The 23,728-nt window shown below is 44.2% G+C and overlaps 2 protein-coding genes across 3 annotated transcripts in view; one reads left to right on the forward strand and one right to left on the reverse strand.

Moving 5' to 3' along the window:
* LOC106606621 (sterol regulatory element-binding protein 1) overlaps positions 1 to 15,643 on the forward strand; it is a 32,808-nt gene extending 17,165 nt beyond the window's left edge. For both annotated transcript variants that reach the window (XM_014202958.2, XM_014202959.2), the window contains exons 11-19: positions 418 to 584; positions 730 to 898; positions 1,269 to 1,377; positions 4,588 to 4,697; positions 11,227 to 11,359; positions 11,865 to 12,030; positions 12,723 to 12,905; positions 13,041 to 13,152; positions 13,378 to 15,643. In XM_014202958.2, coding sequence (XP_014058433.2) covers positions 418 to 584; positions 730 to 898; positions 1,269 to 1,377; positions 4,588 to 4,697; positions 11,227 to 11,359; positions 11,865 to 12,030; positions 12,723 to 12,905; positions 13,041 to 13,152; positions 13,378 to 13,598 — 1,370 coding nt within the window. In that variant the 3' untranslated portion in view covers positions 13,599 to 15,643. The remainder of the gene's footprint in view (positions 1 to 417; positions 585 to 729; positions 899 to 1,268; positions 1,378 to 4,587; positions 4,698 to 11,226; positions 11,360 to 11,864; positions 12,031 to 12,722; positions 12,906 to 13,040; positions 13,153 to 13,377) is intronic.
* Positions 15,644 to 21,070: 5,427 nt separating this feature from the next.
* The window catches only part of LOC106606591 (retinoic acid-induced protein 1-like), a 19,354-nt gene continuing 16,696 nt past the window's right edge, over positions 21,071 to 23,728 (reverse strand). Inside the window, exon 4 of the mRNA XM_045719962.1 lies at positions 21,071 to 23,204. Coding sequence (XP_045575918.1) covers positions 23,196 to 23,204 — 9 coding nt within the window. The 3' untranslated portion in view covers positions 21,071 to 23,195. The remainder of the gene's footprint in view (positions 23,205 to 23,728) is intronic.

A 23,728-nucleotide genomic window follows, 5' to 3' on the forward strand; every position in this document is an offset into this window, starting at 1 on the left:
CCGCGGCTACCATCTAGCCTCGCTACACCAACAGTACATTTCTCCTTCTCCTCCAGACATTATGAACAAACTGAGCAATCTGAAACGTGTCCTGTCTGAAACAGAATTTAAGCCTCTGGTCCCGTAACCAGAATACCTCAGGGTTATCACCAACATGTCTCAGATCCTCATACAGAGGGCAATAAAACAAAAACTAAGTGGATTTCGATTTCCCCAAGATCACACTGTAGGTACATTCTCTCCTCTTCAGTACTACTGTCCAATACAGAGTTATCCACTAGCTCCCTACTCCTACACACTTTATGTAGACCTGAGAGGAATTGATACGTTTTCAGGAGTCGTTGTCTGAAAAACCTGTGTTTTCTGTGTTTGGCTAAACAAACTGTCCATAATCAACGTGTGGGTGTGTGCGCGCAGGTAAACTTGGCGGTAGCCACCTGTCTGCGGTTCACATGGCTCTGAGTGCTGTAAACCTGGCAGAGTGTTCAGGCTCCTGCCTCCCCGTGGCCACGCTAGGAGAGGTCTACGTCTCCGCAGCCCTACGAGTCAAAGCCAGCCTACCCAGACTCCTTCACTTCTCCTCCGTGAGTCACCGAGTTAGGTTACCAAGTGGTGTGTGTTTGTGAGAGGGGGAGATGGAGAGACTGACTGGCTATAATGTGTGTGTCTGTCTCTGTGTTTCTACCTCTGTACTCACTCCTGGTTCTCCATGTCTCTCTCCATCCCCAGCGTCTGTTCCTGAGCAGTGCCCGCCAGGCGTGTCTCTCCTCCAGTGGCAGTGTCCCCCCGGCCATGCAGTGGCTCTGTCACCCTCTGGGCCACCGCTTCTTTGTGGACGGGGACTGGGCCGTCCGCAGCACCCCCAAAGATAGCATCTACAGCCAGGCAGGGAATACAGGTCAGTACAGTAGACACACCTGCTGCACTGTCGGAACTAGAAGCACAAGCATTTCACTACACCCGCAACAACATCTGCTAAACACATGTATGTGACCAATCCGATTTGATTTGACCACCCCACACACTGTCTGCGTCCCAAATGGCACCTTATTCCCTGGTATATTATTGTACTACTATTGACCAGAGCCTCTCAGAAGAATGAGCATTGAGAGGCTCTACAGGTGGACGGCTTGTGTCTTTATGAAAGGAAACACGTCATGGAAACTGGTTATGATGAAAGCAATATGGGCAACACATGTTTTCATTGTCTAAATTGGTTGCCATGACTATGCTAACCCTAATTCTTCTCTCTCTGTCTGTCTCCGTAGTGGACCCTCTGGCCCAGGTGACACAGGCCTTCAGAGAACACCTGTTGGAGAAGGCTCTGTACTGTGTGGCCCAGCCCCGGGGGGAGAAGAGCCCCAGTGATGGAGAGGGGTAGGTGCAACACACAGCCAAATAGTGTTCTCAGGTTATCTGCAGAAGTCTTAAAAATGTCCCTTATCAATCCCACAGAATTTTAGCTAGTGGTGGCTAAAGTTAGCTGACGTTTCTAGTGGCTATAAAAATAAAAAACATTTTATAAAGGCCCATAGACTACTTTCAGGGTGTGGAGAACCATCTAACATTGAGTTGTAAAATACAGAATGTTGACTTAATTTATTCATATTTTAGGCCTTATTTTGTCTTAAATTGTCTACAATCCCTTTTTGAACAAGCCTTTTACGTGTGTGTTCTCAGGGATAACTAATAGTCTTCTAAATACTTTTAACTAACTACAGTTGAAGTGGGAAGTTTACATACACCTTAGCCAAATACATTTAAACTCAGTTTTTCACAATTCCTGACATTTAATCCTAGTAAAAATTCCCTGTCTTAGGTCAGTTAGGATCACCACTTTATTTTAAGAATGTGAAATGTCAGAATAATAGTAGAGAGAATGATTTATTTCAGCTTTTATTTCTTTCATCACATTACCAGTGGATCAGAAGTTTACAAACACTCAATTTGTATTTGGTAGCATTGCCTTTCAATTGTTTAACTTGGGTCAAACGTTTCGGGTAGCCTTCCACAAGCTTTCCACAATAAGTTGGGTGAATTTTGGCCCATTCCTCCTGACAGATGTGGCGGATGAATCAGAATTAGTTGGGTAACATAGATAATTAAGATGTTTTATTAGCATAATATGTTTATGTGAGATACTTGTCATTAGAAAGTATCCCTTTGGACACTGGTGTCTTTTAGTTGCACTTTTCCCTTAGCTGGGGCTCAGTCACTTGGGGCCCAGAGAGAGGAGAGGTCAGGCTTGTCTTTTACATGTCCCTGAAGAGGACAGAATGGAACATTGTCTTCATATGTGAATGTGTCTTTACCTATTCTTAAACCATGTGAAGGGATGGCGTGATTAATGGGGAACCAATTATTTGTCTCCACAATGTCTGTGCGCAAGTCACTCCCCTCTGTGAGCTTGTCCAGGAGTGGGATCAAGAGGGGGTTTACTTGAGATGGGAGTATCTTGAGTTGACAATTGATATATGCCATCGGATGAGATGAAGTACCAGGAACGAGATTAGAACCTCGTCATTAGGGACCAAACTGAACGATAATTTATAGCGAATGTTATCTGGCTCAGGGATACTCCTTTCTAAAGTATAAGGTCCCTTTGGGAACAGTTCCTAAGATCTGTTGTTCGTCATGTACGTTGAGAGGGGTGGATCTTGGGTATAAAAGATCTTTGTACTTTTGTGTAATCACTTTTTCAATGGTTCATTAGAGATAGCGCATCATTGAAAGTCAAAGGGCTTTTGCAAAAGGATCTTAATTATTAAAGATGTAGTTTACGTATAACTGACTGGTGTGTGAAGTTTGTAACTCTCCTCATTTGGTAATGCAGAAATTAGCCACCACAGAGCTGGTGTAACTGAGTCCGTTTTTTAAAAATATTTTTTTTACTTTTATTTAACTAGGCAAGTCAGTTAAGAACAAATCCTTATTTTCAATGACGGCCTAGGAACAGTGGGTTAACTGCCTTTTTCAGGGGCAAAACGACAGATTTTTTACCTTGTCAGCTCTGGGATTTGATCGTGCAACCTTTCAGTTAATAGTCCAACGCTCTAACCACTAGGCTACCTGCCGCCCCTACCTGCTGCGGTTTGTAGGCCTCCTTGCTCGCACACGCCTTTTCAGTTCTGCCCTCAAATTCTCTATAGGATTGAGGTCAGGGCTTTGTGATGGCCACTCCAATACCTTGACTTTGTTGTCCTTAAGCCATTTTGCCACAACTTTGGAAGTATGCTTGGGGTCATTGTTCGTTTGGAAGACCCATTTGCTACCAAGCTTTAACTTCCTGACTGATGTCTTGAGATGTTGCTTCAATATTTCCACATAATTTTCCTCCCTCATGAGGCCATCTATTTTGTGAAGTGCACCAGTCCCTCCTGCAGCAAAGCACCCCCACAACATGATGCTGCCACGGTGCTTCACGGTTGGGATGGCGTTCTAAGGCTTGCAAGCCTCCCCCTTTTTCCTCCAAACATAACAATGGTCATTATGGCCAAACAGTTATATTTCTGTTTCATCAGACCAGAGGACATTTCTCCAAAAAGTTTGATCTTTGTCCACATGTCCAGTTGCAAACCATAGTCTGGATTTTTTTATGGCTGTTTTGGAGCAGTGGCTTCTTCCTTTCTCAGCTGCCTTTCAGGTTATGTCGATATAGGACTCATTTTACTGTGGATATAGATACTTTTGTATCTGTTTCCTCCAGCATCTTCACAAGGTCCTTTGCTGTTGTTCTGGGATTGATTTGCACTTTTGCAACAAAGTACATACATCTCTAGGAGACAGAACGCGTCTCCTTCCTGAGCGGTATGACGGCTGTGTGGTCCCATAGTGTTTATACTTGTGTACTATTGTTTGTACAGATGAACGTGGTACCTTCAGGTGTTTGGAAATTGCTCCCAAGGATGAACCAGACTTGTGGAGGTCCACCATTTTTTTTTGTGAGGCTGATTTCTTTTGATTTTCCCATGATGTCAAGCAAAGAGGCACTGAGTTTGAAGGTAGGCCTTGAAATACATCCACAGGTACACCTCCAATTGACTCAAGTTATGTCAATTAGCCTATCAGAAGCTTCAAAAGCAATGACATCATTTTCTGGAATTTTCCAAGCTGTTTAAAGACACAGTCAACTTAGTGTATGTAAAACTCTGACCCACTGGAATTGTGATACAGTGAACTAATCTGTCTGTAAACAATAGTTGGAAAAATGACTTGTGTCATGCACAAAGTAGATGTCCTAACCGACTTGCCAAAACGATAGTTTGTTAACAAGAAATTTGTGGAGTGGTTGAGAAACGAGTTTTAATGACTCCAACCTAAGTGGATGTAAACTCCCGACTTCAACTGTAAGCTGTGTGTATTCCTCAGGGAGAACTAATAGTCTTAAATATGTTTAACTAACTAAGCTGTGTGTATTTCTCAGGGAAAACTAGTAGTCTTTTAAATACTTTTAACTAACTAAGCTGTGTGTATTTCTCAGGGAAAACTAGTAGTCTTTTAAATACTAACTAAGCTGTGTGTATTCCTCAGGGAGAACTAATAGTCTTAAATACTTTTAACTGACTAAGCTGTGTGTGTATTCCTTAGGGAGTATGCGGATGCTCTGGAGTACCTTCAGCTGTTGACGAGTGCATCAGACGCCGCCGGAGCCAACACCCAGTCCTTCGCCATCGGATCCAACATGGCTACCGTCACTGGTATGACTCCTGGTCGTATATTTATATGTCTATATGAGTGGTCCGAGTTTCACTTCTGCAGTTCAGGCACAATACTGGGTGTCTCTCAGTTAGGGTGTACATGACAGTGTATCTGTAGTCTAAAGTGGCTTCCTCTTCTTATCTATTTTCTTTCAGTCACACTGATCTTCAGTAACATGTGGCTATCTTCTGACATTGCTTCCACTGATCCCTGTGTTGCCAGATCAGTGCAATCAAAGACAAGGAGAGGAAGCCACTCTAGACTATTGAGATGCCCCCTCAGATAGCCTCGCTCCTTTCAGCATCTCTCTCTCTGTCTGTCTCTCTCTCTGTCTCTCTCTCTCTCTCTCTCTCTGTCTCTCCCTGTCTCTGTCTCTCTCTCTCTGTCTCTCTCTCTCTCTGTCTCTCTCTCTCTCTGTCTCTCTCTCTCTGTCTCTCTCTCTCTCTCTGTCTCTCTCTGTCTCTCTCTGTCTTTGTCTGTCTCTCTCATATATTCATTTCTCTGAGAGGAGATGGGAGGTTAAAAGGCATTGTCCTTTGCAGTGTTCCATCTACCAGTCCTGTCAAGCCTCTAATCATCTTAACCTCTATGGGCTAGGTGGGACGCTAGCGTGCCACCCGTGGTGCACTCCATCAACAGCAGGTGCATTTCAAGAGCGGCAAATTTGAATCCAAATAAATGTCAAAATTCAAATTTTTCAAAAATACAACTATTTTACACCATTTGAAAGATAAACATCTCCTTAATCTAACCACGTTTTACGATTTCAAAAAGGTTTTACAGCGAAAGCATAAATTTAGAGTATGTTAGGACAGTACATTTACAAGAGTTGTGTGTAATGTTTTGTCAAGTCAAAGACAGGGTCACCAAAACCATAAAACCAGCTAAAATGATGCACTAACCTTTTACAATCTCCATCAGATGACACTCCTAGGACATTATGTTAGACAATGCATGCATTTTTAGTTCTATCAAGTTCATATTTATATCCAAAAACAGCGTTTTACTATGGCATTGATGTTGAGGAAATCGTTTCCCTCCAATAACCGGCAGTCAAGTCAGCGTCACAAATTAAATAATTAAAATTAGAAAACATTGGTAAAATATTATATTGTCATTTAAAGAATTATAGATTTACATCTCTTGAACGCAATCAACTTGCCAGATTTAAAAATAACCTTACTGGGAAATCACACTTTGCAATAATCTGAGCACTGCGCCCAGAAAAATACGCGTTGCGATACAGACTAGACGTCATGTTGGGGAGATCTAAAATCGAAAATACTATGTAAATAATCCATTACCTTTGATTCTCTTCATCAGATGTCACTTCCAGGTATCACAGGTCCATAACGAATGTAGTTTTGTTCAAAAAAGCTCATAATTTATGTCCAAAAATCTCCGTCTTGTTAGCACATGATCTAAGCCAGCCGGACTTCTCGTCATGAACGAGGGGAAAAAATATATTTACGTTCGTTCAAACATGTCAAACGTTGTATAGCATAAATCATTAGGGCCTTTTTTAACCAGAACATGAATAATATTCAAGGTGGACGAATGCATACTCTTTTTTATAACGTATTGGAACGAGGGTACCCAACATGAACTCGCGCGCCAGGTGTCTAATGGGACATCATCGTTCCATGGCTCTTGTTCGGTCAGATCTCCCTCCAGAAGACTCAAAACACTTTGTAAAGGCTGGTGACATCTGGTGGAAGCAATAGGAAGTGCCAAAATATTCCTCAGCCCCTGTGTTTTTCAATGGGATAGGTTTAAAGTCAATACAACACATCAGGTATCCACTTCCTGTCAGAAAATGTCTCAGGGTTTTGCCTGCCAAATGAGTTCTGTTATACTCACAGACACCATTCAAACAGTTTTAGAAACTTTAGAGTGTTTTCTATCCATATATAATAAGTATATGCATATTCTAGTTACTGGGTAGGATTAGTAACCAGATTAAATCGGGTACATTTTTTTTATCCAGACGTGCAAATGCTGCCCCCTAGCCCTAACAGGTTAAGGAAGAGCGTTTGAAAGGAGACTTTTCTTGGCATGGTGTTAGATTACCCAGTCAGCATAGCTGTGTGTGAGTGTGCATTTGATTAAATGTGATTTATTAGGATCCCCATTAGCCGATGCCAATGGGAGCTATTCTTACTGGGGTATGACACGTAACCAAAAATACATTACAGACAAAAGACTTTACATTTTAAACTGTGTGTGTTTGTGTGTGTGTGTGTGTGTGTGTGTGTGTGTGTGTGTGTGTGCATCTATCAGTTACACATAGGTCAGTACATACACACAGGGGCGAAAATCTGACATCAACTTTGGAGGGGACAATTACATTAAATTTTCTCAAGAGCAATTCTTGAGGGGGACACCAAAAGTAGTGCTGTAACACATAGCCTACGTTGTAATATGTTAAATGTATATTGAGGAACCATACTTACTACTACTGGATAATTGATAGGTACAGTAGTTAACAGAAGGGTTGTCCCAACTTGTTCAAATGTTTAAATCATCATAATACTACTACTAATAATAGTTATAGCAGTGTTCCTTATCAGTCCAGTATGTCTGCAGGTATTTGTATTTACAACCAGCAATACCAAGAAAAGCCAGTAGGTGGCAATGGTACTGTACACTGTATGGGTGCAGTTTTCGTAAATACAATGAACATGGTGTGATCTCGTCTAAAATAATCTCCATTGAGTAACATCACAAAGTTGGTCTCCGTATTGAATTGACCTTTTAATTTTACTTTTTCTGATACATTTATAAAGTCATTAAATATGTGCCACTGGCCTGAGTCTACTACAACAGCTTTACAAGAACAAAAAGCTAAAAATAAGTACAGTTCTAAAAGCAAAATAACTACTTCAATGAATAACCCAAATAAATCAACCAAAATATCCTTCAGTCTGTGTCTCAACTCTTCAAACAGCAGCTATGGACAAGTATGTCACACAAAGTATAACATTTTAAATAAAATAACATGAAATAAATAATTAGTAAGTGTACTGTCATGTACTAAATCCTCCTGAGGACCTCTGCTGCCTCTCCACTGCTGCTACAGGGGTATTTGTTGTGAAAGAGAGGGATCTGCACTGAAAGAGAATCTATGTTTAGCTCTGGGTACTGATCTAGAGACTCATCCAACTCCCCCGTGAGAAGCGCTCTTTCCAACTTTTGCAAGACGTTTAGACTGTCCTGGTCAGAACGGTCGCCAAACTGAACCTCCACACCATCCAACACAAAAAAATTCTGCCCTATAGTGATCCACTGCTTTGCCAGCAAATCGTCTTGAGTGTGTCTCAATGGATTCAATAGAGTCAATCAATGTTGTTGCTTTCTCATACAGTGCAAGGTAGCTTTCGTCATTTCTCTTGCCCCTAAGAGATGACCGCACACACTCGACTGCAGCCTGCATACCAGAGACAGTCTGAGTTTTCTTCTGCAGTGAAATGTTTAGACATTCAAGCTCTCCAAGAACAGCAGAGGCAAGTGTGAGGCCCAACACAGTCTTGCCTTTGCTGAAGTGCTCGAATAAGCCACTGGCGGTTGAAGCTGTCTTGGATGCAGTTGTTGCCATCTCCTCTAGGCTGCTTAGTACCCGCTCATACTGCCCTAGCACAGCTCTAATAGCAGTATTCCGCACAGTCCACCTTGTTGGACATAGGGGTTTCAGGGTGGTCAGATTTGTATCTTTGGACGTGGCAATTGATTCAAACATGCTCTTAAACTTTCCTGACTGGCCATAGAGGACACCTAACTGATGGACCCAAGAAAGGGAATCCCGGATCAGTGGGGAGGCTGTGCAGCCAGCCTGTGTAATCAGATTACACAGTGTGCTCCACAATGCACATAGAGGGCTAATGGCTGCTGCCTCCTCACAATTGCCTGTGCACCTGTGTATTTTCCTGCCATGTTTAGAGTCACCATCGTAGCTCTGCCCACGTAAGCCAGACATGGGCAAATTGAGCCTCAACAACACATCAGTTGCCACTTTCGCAATGCCCTCGCCTGTTGTCTCCGACACCCTGTATAGCCCAATAAACTCCTTGTGAGGGACAAGGTCATGGTCAACATAACGCAGGCAGACACTCTCCTGTTCAGCACCAGAGACATCTTGAGTACCATCAACAATTACTGAAAATGGTACAATCGGAAGAGACCTAATCTCAGCTGCAATGCCTTGAATGACTGTATTGGCCATGATGTTCAGAATTTCATTCTGTACTCCTAACTACCGGTACCCAAAACTACACAATTAATCAAAACAGCAATACCATTGCCTTAAACAAATCTTAGTTCAGTCACCAGTTTAAGTTGAGAGTGGGGGTATCTATGGCATTTTCCAATTATGTCCCTATTTTACAAGATAACAAAAAAATTAGAACCTTTCATAATGTTGCCAAACAAAGACTCAACAAACTTACCTGAGACTCCCTGTCTCTGCCAGTCTGTCCCTGCATATCTGTCCCCAACTCTGCTGTCTGTGTGCCATCTGTTGCCTGCTCTGCCTAATGACATCAATGTGAAACATTTCTATTAGCATTTCACTTCTTTCTTATGAACATTTTATCAACTAGTCTTTGAGATATTAGGCTACTAGGGTTCTTACTTTGCGTTTTGGTGTACTGAAAAATACTCTGATGTCCTTTTTTATTTTTTCTGCCATTTTTCTACCTGGCTGGCTGGCTACACACACACACAGTGTGTAGGTTATTTACAGTAGGAGATGGGCTTCTATCATCTTATCTTCTATCATTCTATATGGACTTCGATCTAAAAGGTAGCTAGCAAATGTGAAACGGATTAAAATGACAAGAGTTGACAGCTGTATGAGTTCACCATTTACACAACATATGCTGCAACCTTTTGTAATTTTAATAGTTTGTTTCATATTGGCTGGCTTCCAACAATAGCTGAATTTGCAAAGCTAGTGAGTACCAATTCCGTTTCAGTGGTGTTTGCTATAATATTTGTTACCCGAGTTAAATAAAGTTGAAATAAAATAAATAAAAGTTCCCTTGCGACAATTTAGCTTTTGCAACGAGACCATTAAATATATTTAAGACCATTGTCTTAAAATTAGAACCTGTTCATTTTGGATTTCAGTTTATCGCTAACCTTATCACAGGGACTTTGAAGCACTAACTTACATCATCTGCATGCTGATTTCGGAATAAATTGACGATAGCAAAGATTCCATCTTTGACGAGGCCACATAAATGGAATAGGTACTAGCTAGCTTAATAGTTAATATTTGCGCGCTACCTCTGCATATTCAGCTAGTGTGTGTGCGTGATTGACTGGCTAACCTCACGTCAGTTACGTTCATTGAGTGCCTTTCAGACAGTAGATACGACCTCTCTGTTACGGAGCAAGCTAAGGAACTGGCAGTGGATCAAACCATTGTGAGGCAAAGGGTGGGGGTGTCGCAATCTTTTGAAACTTAAAAACGCGCTATTAAGTGTCTATAATCAGCACAATTGCTTTCATTGCGTATTATTAATATTATTTAAATTACATAGTTATGTTTCAGTGATATATTGGGGGGGACAAATCATATTTTTCCCAGGATGGGGGGGTCGTGTCCCCCCGTCCCCCCCGGGATTTCCGCCCCTGCATACACACAACAAGTAGGTCACATGGGGGAGAGGCGTTTTTTTATTTTACCTTTATTTAACTAGGCAAGTCAGTTAAGAACAAATTCTTATTTATAATGACAGCCCACCATCTAAGTTGTCAATGCCAAGAGGTTTGACATTATTGATCGATGACAATCATTTTCCCACCTCTCCCACACTAACTTTACAAAATTCAAACTTACAATGCTTTTCTTTCAGTATTGTTTTTTTATGCATGAGTACGATGGCTCAGTGTTCGTTGTTGGCATTTCCTGCCTAAGTTTGCCCACTTTGACAATGAAGTAATCATTAAAATAATTGGCAACATCAAATGGTTTTGTGATGAATCAGCCATCTGATTTGATGAAAGCTGTTTTGGCCCAATGTTAAGCATAGGAGGTCTGCTCCCTTGGAGAGATGTGGCTATCAGTATAGCTGCAGTATTAGCAGGTTGTGACCATGCCAGAGGGGGAACACATTGAAACTCAGGTCGTCATCACCAGCTGGATTTGATCATGTGTGAAACGGAGAGAGATAAAGAAAGGGATAGTGTCTGTGTTTCAGCAGGTCTGGATAGTCCCAAATAGATGGTTTGTAGATTGATGTTCTAAAACTGTCAACATCATGTCAACTAACTATCCTCTAACCTTCAACCTACATTTAAACCTAAACTCTTTCCTAATCTTAACCCTAGCCCTTACCCTAACTAACCCCAAACTTAACCCTAAACATAACCCTGAACTTAACCCCAGCAAGCTGTTGTGCATCAACAGAGTTACAGCTGATATCTCTAGATCAGCTATAGGAACTATCCAAATAATAACCTGTCTCTGTGTGTATTTTATTTGACATCTGTCTGTCTGTGTCTGTAAACCTTGTCTGGGACCTCCAGGCTGTGACCTTCATTCCAAATGGTGGTCGTCGGTTGCCGTGGTGATCATTAACTGGCTCCAAGGAGACGACGCAGCGGCCGAGAGACTGTACCCCGCCGCCGAGCACCTGCCCCGTAGTCTACAGACTGCAGAGTGAGTGTACACACACACACACACACACACACACACACACACACACACACACACACACACACACACACACACACACACACACACAGCCGAGAGACTGTACCCCGCCGCCGAGCACCTGCTCCGTAGTCTACAGACTGCAGAGTGAGTGTACACACACACACACACACACACACACACACACACACACCAGCCGAGAGCCTGTACCCCGCCGCCGAGCACCTGCCCCGTAGTCTACAGACTGCAGAGTGAGTGTACACACACACACACACACACACACACACACACACACACACACACACACACACGCCGAGGGACTGTACCAAGCTGTAGTAGAACATGCCAGAGTGACATACAGACATCCACACACACACACACACACACACACACACACACACACACACACACACACACACACACACACACACACACACACACACATCCACACACACACTTCCCCAGGTCTTCTCCACCACCTTTCTGAAAAGGGTTTTTCATGTGTCCTCAGGAGTCCATTGCCCAGGGCGTGTTTGAACACTTTCCGAGCGGTGCGAGCCATGCTGACCAAACCAGAGAACTGTCAGCTGAGTCTGAGCCACAGTGAGAAGGCCAGCGGCCTGCTGAGAGACAGCCTCAACCTGGGACCACACTGTCACAGCAGCAGCCTAGACAAGGTACACACACACACACACACACACACACACACACACACACACACACACACACACACACACACACACACACACACACACACACACACACACACACACACACACACACACACACACACACAGCAGCTATGGCCAGAGCTGTGGTGCATTGTAGTTGCATTGCATGTGTCTCTCAGCTGGGTGCAATGTTCCTGCAGTGCAAGACAGAGCTGGGCCCCATACAGCACAATGTTCCTGCAGTGCAAGACAGAGCTGGGCCCCATACAGCACAATGTTCCTGCAGTGCAAGACAGAGCTGGGCCCCATACAGCACAATGTTCCTGCAGTGCAAGACAGAGCTGGGCCCCATACAGCACAATGTTCCTGCAGTGCAAGACAGAGCTGGGCCCCATACAGCACAATGTTCCTGCAGTGCAAGACAGAGCTGGGCCCCATACAGCACAATGTTCCTGCAGTGCAAGACAGAGCTGGGCCCCATACAGCACAATGTTCCTGCAGTGCAAGACAGAGCTGGGTCCCATACAGCACAATGTTCCTGCAGTGCAAGACAGAGCTGGGTCCCATACAGCACAATGGACAGGAGACATCAATACACCCCGACACACTGTTACTGCCTTTCAAACTAATGTCATTTTCAATACGCACACCATAAGGTTTGCTTCTCTGTCTCTCTGTCTCTCTGTCTCTCTCCCCAGGTGGTCCAGTTGCTGCTGTGTGACCTGCTGCTGGTGATGCGGACCAACGTGTGGCGTCTGCAGCAGAGCTCCAGTCCCGGGGGTCTCTCCTTGCAGGCCTCCCCGGCCGAGCTGCACGGCTTCCAGCAGGACCTCTCCTCCCTCAGGAAGCTGGCCCAGAGCTTCAGGCCCGCCATGCGCAGGGTAGGACGTGCAGGAAGACATACACATGTAGACACGGGCACATACACGTATATGGACACAGGTTGATATAGGTAGATTTCTGACTTATCACTCATCAAACACTGTTCTCTCTCCTCTCCTCACTCTCTCCCTCAGTTGTTTCTTCATGAGGCAACCGCCAGGCTGATGGCTGGGGCCAGTCCCACGCGAACACATCAGCTCCTGGACCGTTCGCTCAGACGCAGAGCCACCCCCGGAGCCAAGATGGGTAACTGCAGAGAGGGTTTTTTGTAGTTTGCGTGTGTGAGAAAGGTTGGAAGTTCTGTGGGTTTTGAGTGCCCTTTTTTAAGCCTTTCATAATGAGGCAGAAAGGGACACGGATGCGATATGAGTGTTGTTATCTGTGTAGTATCCCTCTCTGTGTCCCCCACAACTCAACGTGTGTGTGTGTGTGTGTGTGTGTGCGTGTGCGTGTGTGTGTGTGATTCTACAGAGGAGTGTGAGATGCGTCCTGGCCAGAGGGAGCAGGCTGAGGCGGTGATGTTGGCGTGTCGCTACCTGCCCCCCTCCTTCCTGTCGGCACCGGGCCAGCGGGTGGGCATGCTGGCGGATGCAGCCCGGACACTGGAGAAGCTGGGGGACAAGCGCACCCTCCACGACTGCCAGCAGATGATCATTAAGCTGGGCAGCGGCACCACTGTCACCTCTGCCTAGACTATACAGAGCGAGGCAGAGAGACCAGCCCCCCCCCACACACACACATGGATGAAGGAGGTTTTTGGCATTTGGCCTGCAGCTGACGAACAGACATACAGACAGTCTAACTAGACATTGAGAATCATATCAGGCATACAGACAGACGAATAAACACACCTGACAGTTACCTGCCATTAGTTTCATATCACCTGTCAGTAGACAGCTCTCAGAGTGACAGTTTAGCAGGGGAGGACTTCACCCCAGTAAAGTGTTGCTATTGACATTGTTGACATGATCTGTCATGTAAGCTAGTCGTCATCATCCAGGATATATAGGTTCACATTTCTGTTTCTTTTCTATTCCCCTGCGTGAAATGCACTGTAGTGGCGGAGTGTGTCCACTGGGTGGGGTTCTGGCGCCCTCTGCAGGACTGTGAAGGTGTGATGGCTGGGAGTGTGTGTGTGTGTGTGTGTGTGCGTGCGAGAGAGGGTGAGAGAGAAGGGGAAAGGTTTTTACCTGCAGTTATACGCTACTAGCCCCATGTTTTGATTGGACGATGCACCTTACAAAGCGAAGCACTCTGTTGTGATTGGTGCGTTTAGAGAGTGGCTGTCTCTGATTGGCTTCGGTGGGAGGAGCAAACTGCGTTGGGACAGACTGGTCTTTTTGAGGAGCACAACATTTCAGAAAAAAATATAAATATATCGTGTAGAGCAGACGGGTTTCTCTATCATGTTGAAAAGAGGACCATGACAGATCTATACATTGTTTCTATCTGCGATGGTCTGAAATGTTGCATCTCTGTCACGTCTTTTAATCTGCACTGGCCCAGAGGGGCTGTATTTGAGGAGTTCTGTAATATTGTGGCTTTTCCTTTTCATATTATTTTCTTTATTGTTGTTGCTGTGTATATTTTACAGTGTATTTATAATCTGTTTGAGATTTGTTCTGTTGATCAGTATTTTCCATTGTCCGGGTGATCATTATTACTTTCCACCCTCATTGTGTAGCATAGGCAGAGGCTTGGGGTCCAATGGGGAGTATGGTTGTGTCCCAAATGGCACCCTATTCTCTATATAGTGCACTACTTCCTATGGACCCTAGTCAAAAGTAGTGCACCACAAAAGGGAATAGGGTGCCATTTGGTATGTGTTACTTAACCTATGTTTGTTGCCATAGTTAGTAAGTGTATCAAAAAAGGGGACCGTGTCCATGTGCTTTTGTGGCAAAGGAGGGTCAAAGACCATTCAATATTGTCATCAGACTCATGTGAGCGTTTGCACTATTGCACAAGGTGTGTGCTGCCATTATGATGATATCAGAAAGAGTTGGAGGTGTTGAGTCCTCGAGCGATAGGCTCCAGTCTAGGGTTGAGCCGCCGGGCCACCCATAACAGAACATTGACTTTAATGGGAATGTCCATTCTAGATATTATATTTCTATGGTGGTGACCCCCCCCCCAAGTCACTCCGTTCAAGACCAATAGCTTACAAATGAGCCCGAGTCTAATCTAGTATTTCTAGATCTCATGATTTAATTGACTCTTGTTATTATCATCTCTTCTTCAAAAGAAGGCCTGTCGCGAGGCTGCCACACCCTCCTGTAGTCAGGCCCCTGGGTCCTGTTCATTAGGCCCCAAATGGAAGAAAATGGGTTGTTCTTGTCCAATAAGAAACTGTAATTTTTGTTTTCCGTTGCAAAACGTTTTTAAAAGTGAAAGAGTTGTGTGTGTGTACAACCCTGTTCCAGAACCACAGTTTTTGTTTTCAGAAGACTGTAAAACCCGTTTTGGTTCTTTAGCATGCTTTTGTTGTTTATCCCAGGACATGCTAGTTTCTAATGGTGTATCATTGTAAATGACTGGCTGAGGGACACTGGACTGATGATTCCTTCCCAGTGTGTTGGGTCAGTCTGTGGTGTGACTGTTAAATCATCACAACCACATCTCAACATGTAGTGTTATGTTTCTTAATCAACATATTCTTTCCTTCCCTGGCTTTCTCCTTCTTTGCTCATTGGTTTATTCCTGGATATGTAAATAAAAATACAATTTTGTAAAGAAATGCCTCAGGGTCTCTTGTGGTGCTCTGATGGGGGGGGCTGCTGTTGATAATGGCTGACCCTGGCTGTGACCCCACTCTCCGAGGGAGTCTCAGGGAGCCAGACCCTGGCTGTGACCCCACTCTCCGAGGGAGTCTCAGGAAGAGTTGGATATGCGAAAAACACATTTTATTTTACCTTTATTTAACTAGGCAAGTCAGTTAAGAACAAATTCTTATTTCCAATGACGGCCTAGGAACAGTGGGTTAACTGCCTGGGTTAATTCACACATGCGTATTATTACACACTTGTATATGTGTGAAATAGGACAAATATAAGCACCTGCCAAATAAATGTTTTAAAAATGTCAAAATGAAAACTAATCATGAAAAACAATTTAGTAAACTGAAATAAAATAATTAACAAACCCGTTTGAAACCATAGTTTCAGTATAGTTCTATCTTTGGCTCCTGAACGAACTAAATAAAATAAAACCCCTCATGAAAATGTTTTAAAATGTTTTCGGGATAAAATCCATGCTTTTTGGGGTTACACTGCTGAATCTGGCGGGTAAATGCGTCCAGGAGATGGCGATGTTGTGCATTGAGAGTATGTGACCGGAGCTGGAGCGGAGCTTGCCCAATTTGACTGGAGTGTGGCGCGATATTCCCAAAGGTTGTGGCGTCCAATTTTGCTCCAGTAGCGCTCCACAAGCGCTCCGTGCATGCCTGGCCCAGCAGTCCACTTGTGTGCTGCTACAGCCCCTTGCTTACTGTCATGGAGTTTACTAATTATGTTCATAAAGAAACTGATAAAACACACAGGTGAAAAATCAAGGTGCCTTACAAAGATGAGGACCTAGAGCAAGACAGGGATTGCGGACATGTAGTGTCCACAACTAAAAAAATCAATGTGGAATCTGTAAAGATACGTATCCCAAAATCATGATGGTGTACTTATGTGCACATGCTAGCAGAAAGGAACGAGGTGGGTAGATAACTGTCATTGTAGCAAAGTATTTGTAAACACAACATCAGATCTCTTATACGTTTCGTTCATTTTTGTTCTATTATCTATACAATAGGCCATAATTGATTTTGGCCCTGGCATATTCCCATGTTCAAGGAGCTTTCGGTTTAAATTTGGTTATTTTGCCTAAAAAAACTTTAGGCCTACCTATAGAAAAATAAAAAAAACAACTCTGCATCTATGCCCAACCTGGCAAGAGTGGCCGAAAGGTTGTTTAGCATCCCCAGTGGCTCTGAAAGTATTCTCCGCTGCTGGCCTGCTCTCCAAGCGCTGAGAGGGTATTCTCCGCTGCTGGCCTGCTCTCCAAGCGCTCAGAGGGTATTCTCCGCTGCTGGCCTACTCTCCAAGCGCTGAGAGGGGATTCTCCGCTGCTGGCCTGCTCTCCAAGCGCTGAGAGGGTATTCTCCGCTGCTGGCCTGCTCTCCAAGCGCTGAGAGGGTATTCTCCGCTGCTGGCCTGCTCTCCAAGCGCTCAGAGGGTATTCTCCGCTGCTGGCCTGCTCTCCAAGCGCTGAGAGGGGATTCTCCGCTGCTGGCCTGCTCTCCAAGCGCTGAGAGGGTATTCTCCGCTGCTGGCCTGCTCTCCAAGCGCTGAGAGGGTATTCTCCGCTGCTGGCCTGCTCTCCAAGCGCTCAGAGGGTATTCTCCGCTGCTGGCCTGCTCTCCAAGCGCTGAGAGGGGATTCTCCGCTGCTGGCCTGCTCTCCAAGCGCTGAGAGGGTATTCACCGCTGCTGGCCTGCTCTCCAAGCGCTGAGAGGGTATTCTCCGCTGCTGGCCTGCTCTCCAAGCGCTGAGAGGGTATTCTCCGCTGCTGGCCTGCTCTCCAAGCGCTGAGAGGGTATTCTCCGCTGCTGGCCTGCTCTCCAAGCGCTGAGAGGGGATTCTCCGCTGCTGGCCTGCTCTCCAAGCGCTGAGAAGGGATTCTCCGCTGCTGGCCTGCTCTCCAAGCGCTCAGAGGGTATTCTCCGCTGCTGGCCTGCTCTCCAAGCGCTGAGAGGGAATTCTCCGCTGCTGGCCTGCTCTCCAAGCGCTGAGAGGGGATTCTCCGCTTCTGGCCTGCTCTCCAAGCGCTGAGAGGGAATTCTCCGCTGCTGGCCTGCTCTCCAAGCGCTCAGAGGGTATTCTCCGCTGCTGGCCTGCTCTCCAAGCGCTGAGAGGGTATTCTCCGCTGCTGGCCTGCTCTCCAAGCGCTGAGAGGGTATTCTCCGCTGCTGGCCTGCTCTCCAAGCGCTGAGAGGGTATTCTCCGCTGCTGGCCTGCTCTCCAGACACCATCACATGAGCCTGAAGCCACAGACTGGCAAAACTCATGTTTCTAAAAACGAATTCAAAGGCGCTGTAGATGGAGCGTAATAAGGCATTAATTAGTCATTTTTCATTTCATTTGTATTTCATTCTAGGTAAGTCACAGCCTATATGTGCACCTGTACATAGTTAATCTATAATTTATCTCAAACAACTGCTTCTTTCCCCTACTGTATTTATTTATTTATTTAATTATTTATTTATTTATTTTGCTCCTTTCCTCCCCATTATTTCTATTTCTACTTTGCACTTTCTTCCACTACAAATCTACCATTCCAGTGTTTTGCTATATTGTATTTACTTTGCCACCATGGACTTTTTTGCCTTTACCTCCCTTATCTCACCTCAGTTGCTCACATTGTACATAGACTTATTTTTCTACTATATTATTGACTGTATGTTTGTTTTACTCCACGTGTAACTCTGTGTTGTTGTATGTGTCAAACTGCTTGCTTTATCTTGGCCAGGTTGCAATTGTACATGAGAACTTGTTCTCAACTTGCCTACCTGGTTAAATAAAGGTGAAATAAATAAATAATATGTATAGACTATAATGATTTAATACAACGAAATGTAGTTGAACTACTAAGCGCTTTATGTCCCTATCAGCCGAGTATCACACTCACACATGCTTCACGATGGATTTCTTTGTAGGCTATAACCTTGAAGTAATTGAAATAACATAGACTAAATAATTCATTTTTGCTCCTTGTCTCGCTGGTGACCTATTTAGAGTGTTTATATTCTGTTTAATAAGACATGTAGCCTATTTGAAATGATGTGTGCTTCTTACATTCACCTTTTTATGTTTATTCAAACACCTTTCATTCAAATCCATATGGTTTGGTTTCAATACTTCAAAACCAATTGGTAGGTCCAGGTATTCACAAAAATAGATGGGTGTTGGTTGATTGGAGTGAATTTGGAGCGGCAGTTTTTTTCACCCTCGGGGGCGCATAGCAGTGTTTAGCAGAGGGTGGGAAAGGACCTGGAGCACAGAGCGGTGGACAAGCACCACTCCATAAGAGAGTGATGAACAGGTCTACCAACCACAACTCTGCTCACAGGCTCTGCACCACACTAACACAAAACTAGCATTTATTCAGGTCTTCCCTGTGGCTCAGTTGGTAGAGCATGGTGTTTGCAACGCCAGCACGGTGTGTGCAACGCCAGGGTTGTGGGTTCGATTCCCACGGGGGGCCAGTAATTGCTCTATATGGCATTTTTGGACTGTTGAAAAACTTTTTGACCACTAGTAGTATTGTTATTTCTGTCTCATTAACATATTTTGATGAGTGTCTTATAAGAGGCTGTATTAAGAGTGCTGTACCAATTTAACTGGTATGTGGTAGTAATGCCCCATCAATTTAAAATAGGGGACAGATTAGAGTGGCAGCAAGTCTTAAACCTTTAATGCTTGAGCCTTTTTCCATGTCTTTTTTTCATCTGTTTTGCCCTGTAGTGGCTGTCAGTTTGGAAAGACATGCTCCTGAACTTTGGCGATTACTATGTATTTTTTAAATGTCCCGCTTTGGGCTGGATGTGTCAATGTGTAGTTCATACATGCAGAATTAGTCTTACCTCTATTAGCCACCAAATCCCAAGTTTGAAAGCAACTGTTTTTCCTAGAACTGTGCTGCACCATTATCCCTACATTTCCCCCCACGTGGGCCAGCCCCCTAGCAATTAGAGTTATAGCCTGTGCTTGACTTGGACTGAAATAGGTGCCAGTACTCATTTCGTGTGCCGGTTTTGTTTATATTTATGTGCAGGAGCTCCACAATACTGATGAGCTAATAAGAGGTGCAGGAGCTCCACAATACTGATGAGCTAATAAGAGGTGCAGGAGCTCCACAATACTGATGAGCTAATAAGAGGTGCAGGAGCTCCACAATACTGATGAGCTAATAAGAGGTGCAGGAGCTCCACAATACTGATGAGCTAATAAGAGGTGCAGGAGCTCCACAATACTGATGAGCTAATAAGAGGTGCAGGAGCTCCACAATACTGATGAGCTAATAAGAGGTGCAGGAGCTCCACAATACTGATGAGCTAATAAGAGGTGCAGGAGCTCCACAATACTGATGAGCTAATAAGAGGTGCAGGAACTCCACAATACTGATGAGCTAATAAGAGGTGCAGGAGCTCCACAATACTGATGAGCTAATAAGAGGTGCAGGAGCTCCACAATACTGATGAGCTAATAAGAGGTGCAGGAGCTCCACAATACTGATGAGCTAATAAGAGGTGCAGGAGCTCCACAATACTGATGAGCTAATAAGAGGTGCAGGAGCTCCACAATACTGTTGAGCTAATAAGAGGTGCAGGAGCTCCACAATACTGATGAGCTAATAAGAGGTGCAGGAGCTCCACAATACTGATGAGCTAATAAGAGGTGCAGGAACTCCATAATACTGATGAGCTAATAAGAGGTGCTGGAACTCCACAATACTGATGAGCTAATAAGAGGTGCAGGAACTACACAATACTGTTGAGCTAATAAGAGGTGCTGGAACTCCACAATACTGTTGAGCTAATAAGAGGTGCAGGAACTCCACAATACTGTTGAGCTAATAAGAGGTGCAGGAACTCCACAATACTGATGAGCTAATAAGAGGTTACAACATATTTTTTGCACCAGTCTCAGCGCTATTTATTTTTCAATCCAAGTCACATTGAGATTGACTTTATTTTAGAAACTGAACCTAACTTATGACCTGACCCATGACCTTATGTATTACTGCTGCTCCAACGCATGCTTTCTGTCTTTAACACTGAAACTGAAACGAAATAATATAACAACGAATAGAAATATGTTGATACAGCTAAAAGTAAATAAAAACTAGCAAGTCAGGTCTGAAAATGAACTGAAACTAAACTGAATTTAAAATAAAAAGCAAAATTCTAGAAATAAAGATGAATATAAAAAACCTAAACTATAATAACCGTGGTGTGTGTACTGTGTGTGTGTGTGTGTGTGTGTGTGCACCTTTGTGTGTCATGACATGTCCTGTTCTTACATCTGTATTTCTGTCCTCATAGTCTGTCATTAATGATCATAAATGTGTGTCTGTGTGTCAGTGCAGATTTGGAAGAAGATGACAAAAAAGAACAGTCCTTGGTCTGGGCAGCATTGAAAGGTGCTGGTATATTTGACATTGGCGTTACAAAAACATTTCACACAAATTGATGCTGTAGTGTCATCGATTCAAACAATGAAAACATGAACAATAAAAAAAACTGCATGCTCAACTTAGAACGAGTGACATTCCCAAAAGTCTATTTTTTTAATGGATTCTTTTAATAACATTTTTATAAGCAATAACATATTCATTTTATAGAAAATAAACATCTCTAGGAAATACTATACACAATTATATTAGTACATCACATCTTACATTTAAACAGCGTCAAATACTTATATACACCATTAAATAATGAGAGCATCATAATGAAGAATCAGAAGAAGAGGTTTGTGGTGTGATGCTTTGCTCTTGTCTGTACTGTACGCCCTAATACTGTATGTGTCCACTGATATGAAGTACTAAAGTACTGTACACTACATCCTAAAGTAGTACTGAAGTACTGTACACTACACCCTAAAGTAGTACTGAAGTACTGTACACTACACCCTAAAGTAGTACTGAAGTACTGTACACTATACCCTAAAGAGGCTGTCTGTGTGTGTGAGAATGCTGCAGTAAGGGGAACAGGCTACGCTACTGTGAGTGCCACATACAGAGAAAGGAATGAGAGAGACACACTTGATGTGGAGTCATAAAACTGAAACAGTCCGAATATGGACACCGTACAACAGTCACGGTTCCCCATTTAATGGGGAGGACTGTGTTACTGTACGGTGTCCATATTATGACATATTTGAGTTTCTGTACGGTTGATTCAGCTCTATGGTGTTGAGAACTTAAGTCGTATAGGACTAAGAATCTCTTGTTCATTTTTATGGAGACAGCAGCCTTTGGTGATGGAGATGATGGACAGAGATATTGATGAAGAACTGTGGTGAGATGAGATGAGATGACGTGTGAGATGATGCCGGCCGGGCCCTAAGCCCTGACCTTTAACCTTTATGGTGATGATGTGGCGTCTACTGTACATCATGTTGTATGAGCACACGGCTGAACTTCGACTCGGTGACCCCCAGAGTTTTTACTCCCCCCCCCCAATATCCAAATTAGCACACTACCCACTTAGAATGAAGCAATGTATAAGGCATGCATTCTAAGTAGTACGCTAGTGTGAATACTGAAACCTTTATTTTTATAAAAATGTTTAATTGAACACAAAGCGGGACAGATACCAACGCTGACTCAATGGTGTCGTATAGCCGTAATATGCACATCAAAATACATACCGGAAGAAGAGCGTTATATTAAAATACCGTCATTTTTTCTTTCTGTCATTATCAGAATCATATTTAGAATCTGTTAAAACATGTACATTTTTATAACACTTAAGCGCACATTGAGATACATCCAGGGGAGGGCAGCTTCTTCTGACGCATGACATCTTGAATTGGAACACGCTCATTCCCTTCCTTGTACAAGCACACGCACACACAGTCGATGTCACACACACACCGCGACCTGGAACTCGGACAGCATAGCCGGAGGGGGCCTATTCTGGCCAATCGCAATCCACCAGGTGTCCAAAAATGATAGTGACCGTTCCAGAGGCAGAACAGTGCAGCGTGAATTTAAAACAGCTCCCTCTCTCTCCCCCTGTCTCTCCCCCTCTCTCTCCCCCTGTCTCTCCCCCTCTCTCTCTGGAGGGGGGGTCTCTAAGTAACCATGGCTGCCAGGTGTCTAGACTCTAGACACAGACAGACAGGGCTGTGAAAGACTCTCTCAAAACACCGCAGTCCGTCTGTCCGTGAAGGAGACTGTCTGTCAGACAGACAATGCAGTCTCTCTCTCTTTCTCTCTGTCTCTCTGTCTGGTTATCAGGGGTGGCTGAGATAAAGCAGTGCCGTTGCCAGGGGTTACGGGGGTTGCTCTGAGGGACCTGCTGTCTAGTGTCTGTATTGCTGCTATCGGTGGAGCCTCACAGGATCCCCAGCTGTCCCCATTGGCCGATGCGTCTGTCCGTCATGACGTCTCATCATGACTCATCATCATCAGGTTTGGGTGGGGGGAGGGATGTCCTATCTGTCTGTCTGTCTGTCTGTCTGTCTGTCTGTCGTACTGCATAGGTGATGCTCACTGGGGCTGGGTGGTGCTCTATTTTACAAAGCCTGGAAGACAAAGACAAATTATGTATGAGGGCGATTGTTCACTTCAAAACAAGTGCACAAAGATAATGTTATATATGAAAGAATCAATATTGTGCTTTTGAGAGTGTATGGGTGATCTGTGTGTGTTGTGTGATACTGTCTGCAGGTTCAGTAGGTCTCTCTCTCTCTGGACATATGTACACCTGCCTGCTGAAATAGAACGCACCAGCACTCACAGCACTGCCATGTGTGTGTGTTATTCTCCATGGCCAGCGCAGAATGGGGCCTTTAATTGCCATGGTCACTGCAAACATGAAAGCTGCAGTGTCTGTGTGCCTGAGTCTCTGCTCTGAGCTAACGTGAAAGCTGCAATGTGTGTGCTCGCGCCTTGGTGTGTGTGTGTGGTTCTGCACTACTGTAGACATGAAAGCTAGCTGCAGTGTGCAGTAGTGGAGGATGGAGGATGCAGCTGGCCAGTGAACCAGCTCCTGTGAAAGACAAGGTGGGCACGCCTACTAACTGCACTGGTGTGGAGCTTCCCCCCT

This window comes from Salmo salar, chromosome ssa06 (genome assembly GCF_905237065.1).
Source record: "Salmo salar chromosome ssa06, Ssal_v3.1, whole genome shotgun sequence".
In the NCBI taxonomy this organism is placed as follows: domain Eukaryota; kingdom Metazoa; phylum Chordata; class Actinopteri; order Salmoniformes; family Salmonidae; genus Salmo; species Salmo salar.